The 17,019-nt window shown below is 38.0% G+C and overlaps 1 protein-coding gene across 5 annotated transcripts in view; it reads left to right on the top strand.

The window, feature by feature from the left end:
- Nucleotides 1-17,019, top strand: part of LOC6638028 (neurobeachin) — a 160,205-nt gene that overhangs the window by 101,479 nt on the left and 41,707 nt on the right. For all 5 annotated transcript variants that reach the window (XM_047011175.1, XM_047011173.1, XM_047011176.1 and 2 more), the window contains exon 2: nucleotides 12,351-12,455. In XM_047011175.1, the coding sequence (XP_046867131.1) occupies nucleotides 12,351-12,455 (105 nt within the window). The remainder of the gene's footprint in view (nucleotides 1-12,350; nucleotides 12,456-17,019) is intronic.

The raw sequence follows: 17,019 nt of genomic DNA, 5'->3' as shown, positions 1-17,019 counted from the left end.
AAAATGTTGTTGTTGTAGTTTGTTTATTCGTTGCCGCTTTTTAGGCGCTGTTGTCGGGCAACGGTTTCGTTTCTTTATGTTGCGTATGTGCATATCCATACGCTATTTTTAAACAAAATTAAGTTTTTTCGTCGTGAGCTTTATCAAGTTGTTGTAGTTGTTGTCGCCTAACGCTTCAGTAGTAATTTTCAATAGGCGTGCAAGAAAAGAAAAAACCTGTACTATCTATTATTCTCTTCCTGGATGTTTTTGCAGATGAGTTGATAGTTCAGGACTTTTTTACTTTAAACTTCCGATTGATTAAACTGTTTCACAATCTTGTATTAAGACACATATGAAAAAATTACTAATTATAAAATGGAGATACAAGATTTAAGTCAAGGGTAATTTAAATATTCTTGATATTAATCATCATATTTATTTATGAAAATGTTTCGCAACTACTTTAATTTTTCAGTTCCATTCGATGTTAATCGGTTTTCAGATTATAATTGAATCTTAGTTTACTTTATAACCACAATTGCCCTTTATTCTGAAATCCGGCTTATTAAAATGTGATATTATATCTGTTCTATATCAATCAAATTTCTTTTGCCTTTAACTGAAAAAATAAAGGAACGACTTTTTTTGCTCTCCTTCTTTTCTCCTGGTTTTAGTATTTTTTCTTCTCTATTTTTATATGTTTTTCCTTTGCTCCTCTAGTAGCTAGTTGACATTTATGTTGTGTACAGTTGATGTCAATTTTTTTTTTGTTCTTAGCAAACAAGTAAAAGAATCAGTGGACGAGCAAGAAAGTGTGAGAGAGAGGGGGATGGCGAGAGTGAGGTTGTAAAAGGAGAAAAAAGAAAAGAGAGTATATAAAGCTTGAAGTTAGTAAGAAACTTATGCCAATTCATTAATTAGTCTGCCACTTGCCACAGGAACAGCAACAACGACTTGACAAACTTTATCCTGACACACACACACACACAGCCACATATAAACAAACACACACATATAGACATTCTAGGAGCCAGGCATTGCCCTCTAGAGTTTCACCACGAAGTGTGTAACTTGATATTGCCTTCTACTTAATAAAGGCTGTTCATATTGCCGCAAACACTGGACACTGAATCCATGTTGCTTGTGTTTTGACTGGCATATTCTATATTCAATACGCGTGGAACTGCCACCGTCCCCCCCAAATCACCCCTACCCCCCCTAACCCATGGCATAGCAGTTTATTTGATTAGTATGTGCGTGTGTGTGCTGATAAAGTTTCATCAGCTGCAAATATGGCAAACAATTTCACAAAGTGGCCAAAGCAAAAGTTTCCCCATTGCCAATCGCCATATTAGCTAATGGTTCAAATTGTATATATATATAAATATATATAAGGTATATATATAGTATACCTATATGTATGTATGGGAAACAGTTTTTGCTTATTTGGTGGCTTATTCGTTTACTCGCTTTTACATCTTTCCGTGTTCTTATTTTCTTTCTTTGGCACATAATTAGTCTGACTTGTGGCACAAAACAAATGAATTGCCATATTATTTATCGTACACATGTGTAGATATACATATGTATAAGCGAAGTTTACATATGCATGTATGAAATCTTTTAACTTACATATTCCACTTGATTTGAAATTGGCTTCAATTCGCAAATCCATTCAATTAGAATCAAATAATAAATTACAACATTAAATGAAGTAAGTAAGTCGTCTCGCCGACTTGGGTATACCATACACCAGGTGAAACAAATATTTAAAATTTCGAAAACCAAATGTATGTCTATTAAATTGCTTTAATTCATACCATATGCTATCTCGCTCACTCTACAAACACACGAGCACTCTAGCGCCGCCACTAGCCAACGGCCAATTCTGCCCTTATGAATCGCGTAGCAAAATACATTCATACGTATATTTTGCATGTTTCTAGTCCGATTTCAATCAAATTTGGTAGTTTGATAGAAATAGATAAGATTTATTAGTCTGCCAAATTTGATCGCGATGGTCAAAAAATTGCAAGAGCTAATCGGTTTTTTCTAAATTATGGAGGCGGAAGTGGGCGTGGCAACATATTAAAATATATGTATTCTGCGCGCATACTAAGCCAATATACATACTAAATTTGGTGAGTTTAGCTTTGTTAGTTTTCGAGAAAATCAGTTTTGTTTAATTTTCGGGGGCGGAAATGGGCGTGGCAAAATTTTTAAATAGTCAATATCTGCGCGTCTATTATGCTAACTTACATACCAAATTTAATGTCGGTAGCTTACATAGTTTTTAAGAAAATCAGAGTTATGTAAATTCCGGGGGCGGAAGGGGGCGTGGAAAAAAGTTGGAACAATTATTTTCTGCGCGCTAACTAAACGAGTATATAAACCAAATTTGATGTTTCTATCTGCTATACTTTTTAAGAAAAACAGTTTTATGTAAATTCCGGGGGCGGAAGGGGGCGTGGCAAAAAGTTGGAACAATTATTTTCTGCGCGCTAACTAAACGAGTATATAAACCAAATTTGATGTTTCTATCTGCTATACTTTTTAAGAAAAACAGTTTTATGTAAATTCTGGGGGCGGAAGGGGGCGTGGCAAAAATTTGAAACAAACTCGATAAGCGTACATACTACACGAGACTGCATACCAAATTTGGTGGCTCTAGCTCTTATAGTCTCCGAGATCTAGGTGTTCATACGGACGGACGGACGGACGGACGGACGGACGGACGGACGGACGGACGGACGGACGGACGGACGGACGGACGGACGGACGGACGGACGGACGGACAGACGGACGGACGGACGGACGGACGGACAGACGGACATGGCTAGATCGACTCGGTTTTTGATCCTGATCAAGAATATATATACTTTGTGGGGTCAGAGATGCTTCCTTCTGCCTGTTACATACATTTTGGCGACTTTAATATACCATTTCACCCTATGGGTGTATGGTATAAAAATATCTTTACAAAATATTTCGTAATGGTTCAATGGTTTTTATTTGATCGATTTAACGAGTGAAATAAAACTTAATGAGGATGAAGCCCGATAGCCAACTAATTTTCCAAAGGATAACTAACCTAACAGAATCTATAATTCCATGTATTTGTAGAGGAAAAATTACTTCTTAAGTCAAATTTCAATATGCTCATCTATTTTCGTATTTTTTTCTTTACAAATATCGGATTGTGTTTAAGTACATGTTGTCTGTCGCTCATGTCACAGAGACAAAGACCACACCTATATGCCTGCATGACGTTCGGGTTCTCCTTCTATCTCTAGAGTGCGAGCTGCCGCGAAGTGAGGTTTATCGAAGCAACACCATCTCTAGCTTTAGCATGTTCTAAGGCATGCATGAGATGCGTTCCTTATCTTATGCCACACATCAGAGCAAAAGCTCTGGCAATTTACCAAAGAAAAAGAAAGAAAGCAAAAAAAAAATATCTAAGGCTGCTTAAGGTGGCTTTGCCATTTGGTCCTGGTTTTCCTTTAACTTGTGCCTGTTTTTGTTTTTGTTTCATTTTTTGTTTTTTTTTTTTTTGTTTTTAGCTTTTCATTAAAAAGTATGCAAGCCTATCTGACCGTGCAGATCTTTGACTACGACTAGTTACTGTATAGGTGTGTATGTGTGTGTGGAAAAGCTGGGGCTTGTGCCTGGCTTACCTTTTGCCTAAAGCGTAGAAAATTGTTGAAGTTTGCAGAAAATTTTATTGCTGAAAGGTGCTAAAATGAAATGTGCTGATGCCGAGATGATAGAGATGGGAGAAGGCGAAGCTACCAAGCTGAGGAGCCCAGGAGTTAGGTGTGATAGGTAGAGAGGAAGAAATAGTCGGAGTAGCGGTAGGTAGTGCACGGTGTTGTCAAGGAGCGTTCATATCATGCGAAAGAGTTCTTCTTCCGGTTACCCGGAGAGCTGGGAGCGTTACATCTATCTACCTTTTCCCCTCACTCAACTCGTTTTTTTCTTTCTGTCTTTCTTTAATTATTTAAATTAAAAATTGCCACAACTTTGTGTGCTTGTGTGTGTGTGTGTGTGTGTATACCAGCGCGACCTAAAGTGTAGCCCACTTGGCACAGTTTTCAATCTCTAGTTTCCCATCTTTTTTAGCTATGTTGCTTCAACCAAAAGAAGTAACAACAACAGCAGTGGCACGTTTAATTAAGCAAAGTGGCTGCTGCTGCATGTTCTGTGGGTTTTTTGGGTTCCTTCAGTATTCGGGTTTGAAGAGTTGAGGCTTAGAGCTTACTTCGTTTTGCCACTTCCTTCTTCGTCATCATGTTGTTGTTGTGTTCTTGATGCTATACTCCTTTTGCCAGTGTCTACAATTTTTTTCTTGTTTTTTGTTTTTTACTCACAAAAGTCATAACAGACACTCATTGCAAGTAGTCAGGTTGTTGGCTCTTGACTTGTGCCATTAAAAACACACAGAGGAAAAACTTTAAAAGAACGAAGAACTGATGCCTCTCATTCTCTCTCCCTCTACTGGCTTGCAAATATTTCATTTCTTTGTCTTTACCACTTTACCTGTGGAAATATTATATAGGTATGCATGTTCGTGTGTGTGTGACTGTGTATGTGTGAAATGAAAATGACAGCCCGCCATAAACGCAGCAGCAGCAGCAGCAGCAAACGCAAAGCCAAGGAAGGAAACTGCAAATGGGTGCCCGTAAAAGTATGCAACTATATTTGTTTTTTATTTCTGCCTTATTCCCATAGTTTATTTTATTTTTCTGCTTTATCGTTGCACGTGCTGCACTGGCTGCAACATTTACGTTGCACATTTAGAGTCCATTGCATGATTCGCCAGAGACGTAGTAGATAAGAGGGGGGAGAGAAATGCTAAAGTTTTTAACTAAATTTTTATGATTTTTTTCAATGATATGAACATGAACAGGCTAACAAACAAATTGTAATTAAACGAATTTCATAAATTTTAAAAACCTTGTTTCAATATTTAACAACATAATGTAGTCCCAATTTAGGGTCAATTGCAATCTATTAAAATACTGTCTATGTATGTATGTATGTGTAAACTTATATATGATAATGGCAAAATCTTTTTGATTAATTGCATTACAATAACAAAAGGAAAAATAGCAAATGGGGAAAAACTTAAATTTTCCCCGCCACTGACTGCCTTAGGTTATCTTTTATGGGTATGGCATTTTTCATTACTTTTATTATTTTTCTTAATTTTTTTTTTGTTCCTCCCTTGTGTTGGTGCGCTTTTTTTCGTTGTGTGTATATGTCTGTGTGTGACTTTGCAGATTGAAAAGCGCAGTCAAGCAAGATGTTGCGAATCTTCGTTTAGTTGTTCTTGCCACCCTAGCCACACTCGCACCAAATTTCTGGCTTTTCCTTTTTGGCTTCGATTTGAAAATTGAACTGTTCCTGAAACATAATTTCTAACAGCGTTATCCCACACTTAGCCAGTCGGGCAGTCAGTCAGAACAATCAAGCCAAGGGTAAGCAGTAAGCAGGTTGTAGCCCAGTCCCAGAGCACCTCCCTTCCTCACAAAATACTCGGTTATTCCTTTTTTCTATTGCACCCTCTCATTTTTTTTCTTTAAATCATATTTTACGCTCAATTATTGGCGTTCAAAGTCGACAATGTCACAGACAATGCCAAACTAATGGCCACCCTGGAGGATGGAGAAAAAGGGAATGAGATTGTGACAGTAGACAGCAGCAGGCAGGTTGTGGGTTGAAGGCGAAGAGATACTGAGTGGGGAAGGGGGGTAAGGAGGCAGTCAATGTCAGTCGAGAGGACTCTAAGCGCTGCCATTTGGCACTTAATAACTCTGCCCTCCTGTCTCCCCGTCACTTTCTTCCTTTAGTTCAAATGACAATTTGTAAAGCTTTCAATGAAGCAGCCTATAAAATATCTCCATGTGATGAAGGCAAGCACAAATGACAGCCACTTTGTGGTGCCTTGGTGGTGCGGGTATGTTGTTTAGGTGCTTCTTCCTTCTTAATGGTGGGTGCTTGGGTCGGTAGATCGGTTTGTATTCCTATGGTTTGCCTTAGTAATCAATCACTCAATCAATCAGCAAATAATATGCATTGAAATTGTGTTGTTCTCCTTCAAGTCATCTCTGTATCTGTGTGTTAGGGAGAAGAATGAAGAATAGTTATATGAGTCATACGTACTAATGAGATTTTGTTGCTAATGTGAATGTTATAAGTATGTATGGGAATATCTGGTACAGATAAACCATAAACCCAATTTAAACAAAATAATTATCTTGAATTCGTTAACTAAACTTCTAAAATTTTGAGTGTTATGATGTTAGGTTTAATTCCAATTAGTAAACGGAATTGTTTATTTTTGTTAAAGGTTTTTCTTTCCACACCAAAATTGTCATTTAAGTGCTTTTAATGTTGTTAGTTTCTAGTTAAGCTCAATATAGCCTTAATTTCAGTTGAATTTCATAAGTTCGTTTCAATGCGAACAATAGCAATAAATAAGATTTGTGGATATATGTTTGTATTGGCTGATTTATTGGTTTCGGTTTGAAACAGTTTAAATGAAACATTTGGATTTTATGTTCTGATTTCTAATCTATTTTGTTATTCCTCCTTTTTACTGTTATTTTCTCTCTCTCTCTCTCTTTATCTCTTTGTCTTCCTATCCCTTTCTGTTCTCTTGTGCTTTCTAAAATATATTTTCAATGAGCCAGCAGCTTTTGTTGCACAAAACTTCGATGATTAACTTTTTCGATTAACTCAAAACACAAACACACATAGAGAGAGAGAGAGAGAGAGAAAGAGAGATATGTATAGGCATAGCCATAGACACATGCGCCCGCCAAAGTATGCAATGGAAAATGGGGAAAAAAATATGGCAAAATGATATAAACAAGGAAGATAGAACGAGAAAGTGAAAGGAAGCGAGTGAATTGAAAACTTTTTCATTCGCTGTCTCGCTCTACGTATCTCTCCCTCTCTCACTCTCTCTCTTTCTGTGTGTGTTTTCATGGCATAAATTTTATTTTAATGTATATGCTTAACAATTTTCAGTGCACAAATCTTCGCCACAACCTCTTCTCCTCTTTCACCATTTGCTTTTCGTTTGTGCTGTCATACCCTCTCTGGACGCCACTCAATCAGCTTTTGCCTAGTCAAACTTTCGTTTTTCCTTACCCCTAGACATTTCGTTGCCTGTTTTTTTTGTGTTTGAACTTTGCATATTGATAAGGAAAAAGAGAAAGAAAAAAAACAACTGTGGAAAAGCTGTAGATTATTTAATCTATTTTCTTTTATTTAGACGAGCAGTGTGGAAAATGTGTTTTCTTTTCTCTGTTTTTTTGACCTTTATCCATATTCTCTCACTCTCTCTGATTGATGTGTGTTTGCGTGCTGATGTGTGTGTGTGTGTGTGTGTGTGTAGGCGTGGTATACATATATTGTGTGGGTGTGGGCAGTAATAATTATAGGACGAGCCTGGCGGCAGCAATTGTTTGTAATGATAAATGATTTTGCTTGCTGGAAAAAACACACAAAACAAAAAAACCCAAACGAAAGACCAACAACAACCGCATACTCCCTGTCTGTGTTTGTATACGTGTGTGTGAATGTGTGTTGGCCATTTGGGTCATCAATAATTCAGCTGGGTACCTAATGAGGCCACAAACCGCATTTCGTTATCTGTTCCTTTCGTTCCATCTTTTTCGTTTTCAAATATTCAAATAGAACAATCAAAGTAATTTCCCAAAGACGAGAAGGTGCCAAAGCGTAAAGAAACAATAAGAAAAAAGCAAAAATAAAAGGAAGAAAAAAAAAAAACAGAAATAAAGCGAGAAGTTAAACAAGAAAATTTCCCCAACGAGCAATTTTTCGCCAAGGAGGAACAAAAAGACATTGCCAAATAAGCAAAAGAATGCCGAAACTGAAACTTAAAAGTAGGCAAATTTATCCCCCACCATCAGAGGGAGAGAGAGCGAGTGGCTAAGGGGGCCGAATGATGGCAAGGTAGTGGGATGCGAGGTGACGGGCTGCGTGGGAGGGAATGGAATGGAATTAAGAGGGGTGTGGCGGTGTATTGAAAGTGGCAGAAAAGCGAAAGAAACGAAAAACTGTTTTAAAAGCTTAACCACGAAAAACTGTGAATATTCCCTAATGACAGATGCTTCCGAAGCAAAAGAAAAACCAAGAGAGGGGCAAAAAACAACAACAAAAATGGTAGTGAAAGGTTTTCCTCCAGGTTTTTTTTCCTTTGCGCCAGAAGGCTGCCAGCTAGCCTGCCTTCTCTGATAAAGCATCATTTCGGCATTAGTACCGTAAAGAGTAAACGACGTGAAGTAAACAAAAAAGAACCAAATAGACCAAAAGGGACTAAAGGGAATCTATCGACAAAAGTTAACCATTTGGAGAAGTTTTAAACAAACAGAAGGATATATAGAATAAGAATTTTTCAAGGATCTCAAACTAAATAAAATATATATAATGCCATAACTGATTTAATTTTAATGCTTAAAGCTACTTTAAATATCCACAGAAATCGTTTTAAAGCGCATTAAAAATTTGTGCAATTATATGAAATCAATCAATTCTGTTTGGAAAATACATTTAATTATTTAGCAGAACTTCGTACGGGTTAATAATTTCAAGTTTTAGCACAGCCTACAGTTAACTTGGGCTCTTTCTCTCTCCATCGTTAGATATTTACATAAATTGAATTGTGTAAAGGTATAAAACTTTCCCCTCACACTTTAGAGTTTTCTCTGACAATGTCTTGCTACCTTTTTAGTTTTCTCTTTTTTGCGCTTTTGTAAATTGTAATTTTTACACCTTCACGGTGAATTTTCCTGGGCTGCGTCCTCCACCATTTAACGCTCAGGTGCTACATAGGTAAACCCCCAGGCCCCTCCCAAGCGTTTTTCTCTATCGCTGTAGTCGTCGACACACAAAACGCTGGCACTTGAGAACTTTTAGTGCGTCTCAATGCGCATTTGAAATATAAAATAGAAATTCAATTTACTTTAAATAAGCGCACAAAAGCAAAAGAAACAGAAATGTTTCAAGGGAGAGAGTGAAAGAGGCAGGCGACTGCGTTGGCAAGGAGGTGTTGAAATAGAAGGCAGAGAAAGAGAGTGGGATGGGGGAGGCAACCAACACGTTGACACGTCACTGCCAGCTCTAAAAGCAAAGTAAAAGATGAGAAAAAAGCAAGAAAGAGAAAAAAACTTTTTAAATGAACTTAAAATTGACTAAATGTGCTAGAGAAGGTGCGAAACTCGCTGGAGAATTGAAACGGGCGACGAAGAAGACGAATATAATTAAGCGGCGTTTAAAACGCTTGTACTAGTAAAAATAAAACGAAGGCAAACGACAGATGAGATGGTAGAATACGGGAATGGATGGCAAAGGTGGGCGGAATTGGGTAAAGGTTGCTCCTCCGGCCTTAATTAGTATGAGGCGGGGCATCCCGTCAAAACTTTCCACAAAAGTTTAATTTAAATATGAATGAGGAAAGCCCGAAACATCATCAGGACTTCCAATTTCGGCCTTTCCTTTTTCATTTATTTTTTTTTTTTCGTATAGATAGCATTCCTGTCCTCTGTTCCTTCTCATTCTCCTACTCTAACTTTCGATTGCAATTCAAATTTTTTGAATTTTTGATGATATATTGATGGTTTGTGTCTATGTTATCATTTCGTAAAAGAGAAAGTCGGCAATTGAATTATAGAAAATCAGCTTCGAAATGTTTTCTTAAGCTTAATGAAGAGCACTTCAGCCATCTCTTCCTCTCTCTCTTGAACTTTGACTTTTCAACTTAACTCACATCAAGTTTACTCTATTTAGCTACAACTTTTAAAATATGAGCATCAATGACGAGATCATCTCAAGACTTTTATTTAAGCTTTCAAGGCAGATGTCTAGTAAAATAATGGAGCACTATCGGATTAATTAACCTTTAAAGCTTTAAATATTATATCTAAACAGATAACATCTTCAATGTGTTTCTTCAAATGTTGAATAGAATATTAAATAAACTGAGTTTAACCGATTTCACTGTCGACTCTAATCAAAGCAGATGAAAAGAAAGCAGTTGTGCTTATCGTTCATACGAACTGTTGCCACTTGAGTAAAGCGTATACATGGAAAGACATAGGATAAAGAGAAGCAGCAGAACAAAGATGAGGAAGAGGCGGATAAAAGGAAATCATGCAAATTAGATTGCAGCCTTGGCAAAGGCTAAAACCCTATTTGAACATTTCTTTAAAGATTGTTTCATTGTTTTTGGTACTGTTTTGCTTCTTTCGTATTTCTTGGGAAAATCTAAGCCGCTTAGCTTAACAGCAACAGCACCGGCAGCTTTGTTTTTGTTTCATAACCTGAAAAACAGCCGCATAATTATAAAGCTGTCAAGATGTGTAAGAGGTAGAAACAATGCCCACCACTCCCTCTCCTTTTCTCTCTCTGACACTCTTTTTTCTCAAATGCAGCCAGACAGAAAGAAAAGGGAAAGAGGGAGAAAGAGCAAAAATCTGAGAGGCATCGATAGCCAGCCGGGTGGGCGCCCAACTGGCGGACGCCAGTAAAATGTTTATTCCTTCCGAAAACCAAACAAAAACAATCATAAATAGTGGGTGAATGTGTATCTATGTGTGTGTGTTCATGGACACTTGTAACACTTGTTCGGTTTCTTTTTGTATCAGTCTCTTTCTGCCACGTCCTTCCTATTTTTTTTGCTCCTTTACTGTCTAATCAATTTATTGAATTTATTTGCTGATTTTATTAAAGCGCACAAAAAAAGAAGCAACGAAATTTGAGTGGAGATAAAACTTGTCTGTGTGTATGTGTATGCGCGGGTGGTTGGTAGGCGTGCCCATGAAAATTTCGTTTGCAGGCTCAATTGCCTGTCAACAAACAACAACAACAACAAAAGCAAGAAACGATGTTTCGGTTCTTCTATTTTCTCTGGGCTAAAGCGGATTTTACTGGCGCCTGGCATAATTAAGTTAGAACCTTTTTTTGCTTGTTTTTTTGGCAATGTGACGTGACACTCCTTAGAGGTTTTTCGATTTTGAGTTGAGTTTTAGTAAAAAGTGCCGCTGTGATTGCTGGGATATAGCAGGATGTGCTGCTAAGCAGGACACGCCCCATCAGTTAACACAGTGCGCGGCATTTGTATTTAACTTAAGCCTCTGAAAGAAAGGCTCAACGCCAGGGCTCAGGCCCCAAGGCAACAGAACTAAGCAACTTCTTTAGTTGTTTCCCAAATCCCAAAGACAAATCTGTGCAAAAAGATTAAACAAATTGAAAACTTTAACTTACGCAATTGAAATTTCTAAAAGTTAAACTCATATTTCGTCATATGGCTTATAGCTTGAAGCAAAATCTCTTTCTAATTGTAAAAGACTTAATCTTCGTGTGACACGTTTATAACTTTAAAAGCAAAATTAATTACATAAATATTGGATTCTATTTTAGTAATCTACTTACATAGAAAAGCCAGTTACCAATTTGAAAATAAATTCATATTTCACGGCATTAATTTTGCTGGCTAACGTATAATTTATTATCTGTGCATCCTGTTCACTTCACCATTGGCATCGTTTTTATTAGGCGCCTATTCATTGACCGAAAAATTTTCAAACAGAAAATACTAAATGAAATTTTACTCACTAATTGCCGATAAAACACACCAACATAAATACACACACACGCCCAGAATATATGCTACTATTATGTGTACTGATACAAATAAATATAATACCGATGAAACGAGGTCTTCTCATATCATTTATATTGTCATAAAAATTAATATTTGTTAGTTTCGTATATATTAATGACTGTACCAAATTTGATTCAGATCCGATGACTTAATCATATAGCTCCCATAGGAACGATCGGTCAAAAACATTGACTTTCGTCAACAACTTCGTTATTTGCTATGCTAAGATTGTAGGCCGTTCTTTCGCAAACGCGAGACTTTTTAGATAAAACCATTTTCCACTTTGACTGCTCTAGGTTAGTAAGATAAGAGTAACAAAAAACTTGCAAGGGTATATAAACTTTGACGCGGTCGAAGTTAGCCCTAGGCCTTTAGTTTTTGAAACAATTTTCTTTACTTGGCTTTTCTAATCTTCTATTAACTATTCGTTCAATCTCTATAGTAAAATACTATAATATTGTCAATAAAGTAATTTAATTACGATTCTCGAGCAGAAGAAGACTTTAAGATGCATCACTAAAACGTTACTTTCTAAAAATATCCGAAAATCCGCATACTTTGTGAACACATCTCGCAATATACATATATTTCCTTCATTTATTTATACTGAATTTTGTGAATTTTTATCTCACTGTCCTGTTTTCTTTTTTCCTTTTTCTTCATTTTTGTTTTTCAGCTTGTTGGCGGTGAATTCGATATGGAATTGAATTTTGTGATACAGGATGCGCAGAATATCAAACATATGCTGGAACTGTTGGATCATTGTCCGCCCAATTTGCAGGTGAGTCATGTCGAATAATCGATATTTATCTATATACTTTATCAAGTTGGAGCGTGTGAGGGATAGACAAAAAAGAAGAAAGCAGCTCACTCATTTGGTGACATTTTTAATAGAATTTAATTCAATTTTCACTGTGGCATCAAAGAAAATTAACAACAATAAGAAGATAAGGGAGGCGTGGAAGTACATAGGAGTAATCCCCCCTCAATGCCTATGGGGGCGGCTGGTTGGTAGTGCCATGGCTCATGGGAGGCGTGACAGCACAAATTGCGCGTAATGAAAACGCAACATCAACATGAAATGCCTTTCAACTGCTTCTTTTTTCCTTCTTTTTTTTTTTTTTTGCTGATGGCTCCTTCTGCCGGTTCCCTTTTTTGTTTTTTTTTTTTTTTTTGCTTTCGTTACCATTTACTCTTCTGCTGTCATTGCGTCGTGTCATCTGTCGTTCGCCCCCGGCTGCTTCTACAACCTCCTTCTACTATGACTCTCTTACCCGCTGCTCTTGTTCCTGCTGCTTTTTTGATTTGCATATGAATTTATATTTCACATACATGTGTGTGTGTGTGCGGTGAGGGGTGTGGGTGTGGGTGTGGGTGTGTGTGTGTGTGTGTGTGCGTGTGCATGTTAAACAATATTTTACACCTGACGTTGTCACTGTTGTCGTTTGTGCGCTCGGGCGCCATCAAATTATTAGCATGACTGCTGGCAAGGATCCCCGTCATCACCACCGGCTCCAGCAGCTCGACAACCTACTCCAACAACAAGTTATAGAATCTTTTACTCGTACGACTCGTACACTGCTTTAAATAAAAGAAACCAAAAGCCAGCTAGTAATTCAACTGTAGATGCACAACTTAAAGCCATCTTTAATTTACCATTACCTTAGCTGACCTACCTAACAAAACGAAAAACATAAATGAATTTAATAGGTGTCGCCCTATATAGTATTCATGCTACTGATCAGCGTCAACAACGTATGAGAATCTATGTGGAGGAGTTTGTTGTTATTTTCGCCGGTTCAAAGGATAACAATATCCTCTGATAAAAGTAGATTAGTCTCACTTGTCAAGAAATGATCAACAGACAAAGTAGATAGTGAGTGCAAATATAGATATTTTATAAAAATATTTTGGTTCAAGTCTCCCTCGCAAACAAACACACACACAGAACTGTGGCCAAAAATGTTTCATAACAAAGGAAATGAAAGTTTTGTTTCAACTCTTTTCTTATGTATTGTGAAATGTCTTGTGTTTTGTTTCTTGAGGTTGCTCAGGTGGCTTCAATATAATGACGATGATGATGATTATGATGATGATGATGATGATGTCGGGGGTGTTTGTAGGTGTCTGTATGTGTTTGTGTGTGTGTGTGTGTCAGTGTTAGTGGGAGGCAACAACCCAAACAGCTATCCATTTAAAAGGGACTTACATATGCAAGCCATTAAAGTGATGACGCCTGTTCCTGTTCTCATTCCCTCGTTTGTTATGTGTGTGTGTGTGTGTATGTGTACCTGTGATTCAGTGTTTGTGTGTGTGAGTGCAAAAGAGATATTTAATGATATGCAGAGTGTAGTAGTTGTTGTTGTTGTCGTTGTGATTTTGTATGTGTTGGAAAAATGTATTTGATTTTTTTTTTCGTGTATTGTTGGAAAATTAATGAAAATTGCCAGTAACAAATTTGCTCGGTCTGTGCATGTGTGTTTAGGCATATGTAAAACAAGCATCAAATATGCCTCTTCTTTTTGCTTTTTGGTCGTCGTCTTTATTTCCATTTGACATTCCACGCAGGTGCAAAAGGGCGACCGGCAACCTGGCACTTAAATGATTTATGTCTTTTATTCTGCTTTTGTTTGTTGCTCTTCTCTGGCTCTTGCGACTTGGCAAATTCATTCAATTGATTCGGCACGTAAACCATGGCAAGTGCAAATAACTGTTTCAGTCCTTTTTGGCCGTAACATTTTATACTTGACAATAAATTCGTCGCCTTCATCGCCTTACGGCCTCCCTCTCTCGCACACATTTCGTGCTAAATCAGAGCGTCTTTTGAAAATTAAGGCCGTAATGCGGCCTACCAGCAAGCATCCCAACTCCATCTCCAATCGCATAGCTGTCCCCACCTCAAGCCCCAACCCCAACCCCATCATCCATGGCATCATCCATTTCCACATCCGTCTACTTGGGCCACTAACCGCATATTTGTCGTGCCTCGGTGACCTGGTCTGGGCTTGCCTTGCCTTCTTTGACTGCCTTCTTTGTATGCCCAATAAAATTTTACAACCTTTACCAGCTCAGCAATTTGCGTAACTCTTTTGCCTACCTTTTGCCCATAGAATGTCGGAGCCAAGAGAATGGGAGACAGGGTGAAAAGGAGTGAAGCTGGCAAGTGAGAGAAAGAGAGGAATCAACAGCCAACAAAACAACTTTCACCTTTCATCATAACGCCGCCTTTTTTTTTGCCTGCCTTGTTTGTTGGTTTTCCTTCACCTGGTGGCAGCTGCTTTGAATAACATTGTTAGATCCCTTGGTCTGGCCCGCTCTTGTTTTGCCTGAAAAGCAGCCTTCATTCATGCATTTTTTTAGTATGTCGAACATCAGAATGACATTTGAATTCATGAATCCATTAAAAAGAGGTTAGGGTTAGGCCTTTAATGGCCCCCCGATTACATCAGATCTCAAAGTGTATAAGCCAATTAAATCCGGACGAAATATACAAAACTTTCTATAGCTTTGTGTTTTATCTTTTGACTATCTCGGATCTCTTGGCTCCTCTTTTAAGATGTACTTTATTCTTGAACTTTATTATTTGTATTTTTTTTATGCTAGCTGCATTCAATTAGCTAACGATGATCAAGAATATATAGCATATATAGCACACAGCCACAAATACTGATTTGATTTTGTTGCATACTTTATGGAGTTGCTTAAAAACATTTATTCTTAACAAGTGAAGAGCGTTGTGTGAAGAGAAAGACCTTTGAGCCTTCATCTAAAATTAAATTGAACTCCCTCTCTCTTTCCTTCTCTTTAAAGAATTCACTTCAGTTTGAAATTTTCGTTTCCAGTAAAATGTTGCGATGATTCTGTAGTGCTACATAGTTTGCTTTTGCAAAAACTATGCAAGTTTACTGTATTGAAATCTTGTTGAAACTTTTTTTCTTGCCACTGGCGATTTGTTTGGTTTAGAGCTGATGCTGCTGTTACTGTTCCTGATGGTAAAGCTGCTCGAGGTTGTTGTTGGTGCTGGTGGTGTTGGTGGTGTTGGTGGGTGTGGTGCTACTGCTTATCTACGTTCGAACAGCATTTGCTGCTTGCTACTATTTGCCACCGTTTTATCCTGTTATCGTTGTCGTCCCCTGTCCCTTGTCCCCTTCGTTTTTGGCTTCAAGTTCGAAAGTTACACGGAGGATTAACTTGTGATTATGTTGCCAATGTGAACGCCCTACGCGTTCCAATGCCAGAGAGTTTTGAGTTTGAGTTTTGAGTTGGCAGCCCTAGCCAGTTGAAATGGTGAAAACTTTTACTAGGCGATGGTATTCGTTTGGCCGCGGCTTAGCTGCAGCTTAGCGGCATGTTTAAGCTCGCATGCCACACAGAGAAAGAAAAGGGAGACAGGGAGACAGGGAGGAAGGCGGGGTCGCGAAAGAAGTTGTGGCACGAAGGATGGGTGTGCACCTAGCACTTAGTTTAAAGTCTAGACCGCAGTGTAATTATCCGAGAGTGGTGGTAAATCTTCTGTTTGGCATACACACACACAAACACACACACACTCCCAGATAATCATTTATACTAAACACTTGCAAACTGTGGGCAACTCTGGGTGCTTTGGGATGGGTGTAGGGCGGAGGAATTTTGAATGATGGAAGTATAGTGTTGCTGGCGTCTTAGTTGCCTGGTAGCAGCATATAAAATAGCATCAACAACAGCCTAAGGCTATACATAATATTTATTCATGAACTGAATTTGTATTCTGGTTAGATATTTTATAAGTTATCCATTTCTATGCTTCGCTGGCGTCTTTCTTCCATCTTCCATCTTTCAATTCCGTGTTTTTTTTTTTTATTTTGTTGCATGCTCTTCATGCCACACTTTTATGCAAGTCAATTTCTTTGCCCTGCACTCGCTATGGGTCTTTGAATGCCCTATGCAAGATGCATGGATGCATATGAACGGATAAAGTATGACCATATTGGATCAATTTTAAACCCATTTGCTCATATTGTTTTTTCTCTTCGAATTGATATGCAAAACTATGACAACTATTGAAAAGTTGCTTTAAAAAGCCACTCCCAAGGCGCTGTGCACACATTAAATATGAAATGATTGCCAATCAATAGGGAGAACATGTAGGTACATAAGAGATGCTGCAATGGAAGTGGATAGAAAACGTAGCTGAATGGCTGGACGGCTATACGGGACAATCGATGTACGTATAGGAAAAGGAAGTGAATTGGATTGGGCTGATTTGGAGGGTGTGGCGACTTGGACATGGACACACTTTGAAATGGGTTCAACATTTGTCTCGGGCCTGGTATTTGTATTTGCGATGTCGCCTTCTGTGTATATAT

Source organism: Drosophila willistoni (genome assembly GCF_018902025.1).
Source record: "Drosophila willistoni isolate 14030-0811.24 chromosome XL unlocalized genomic scaffold, UCI_dwil_1.1 Seg141, whole genome shotgun sequence".
Classification (NCBI taxonomy): Eukaryota; Metazoa; Arthropoda; class Insecta; order Diptera; family Drosophilidae; genus Drosophila; species Drosophila willistoni.
The sequence above is the reverse complement of the archived record's forward strand: the minus strand, read 5'-3'. Positions and strand labels throughout refer to the sequence as shown.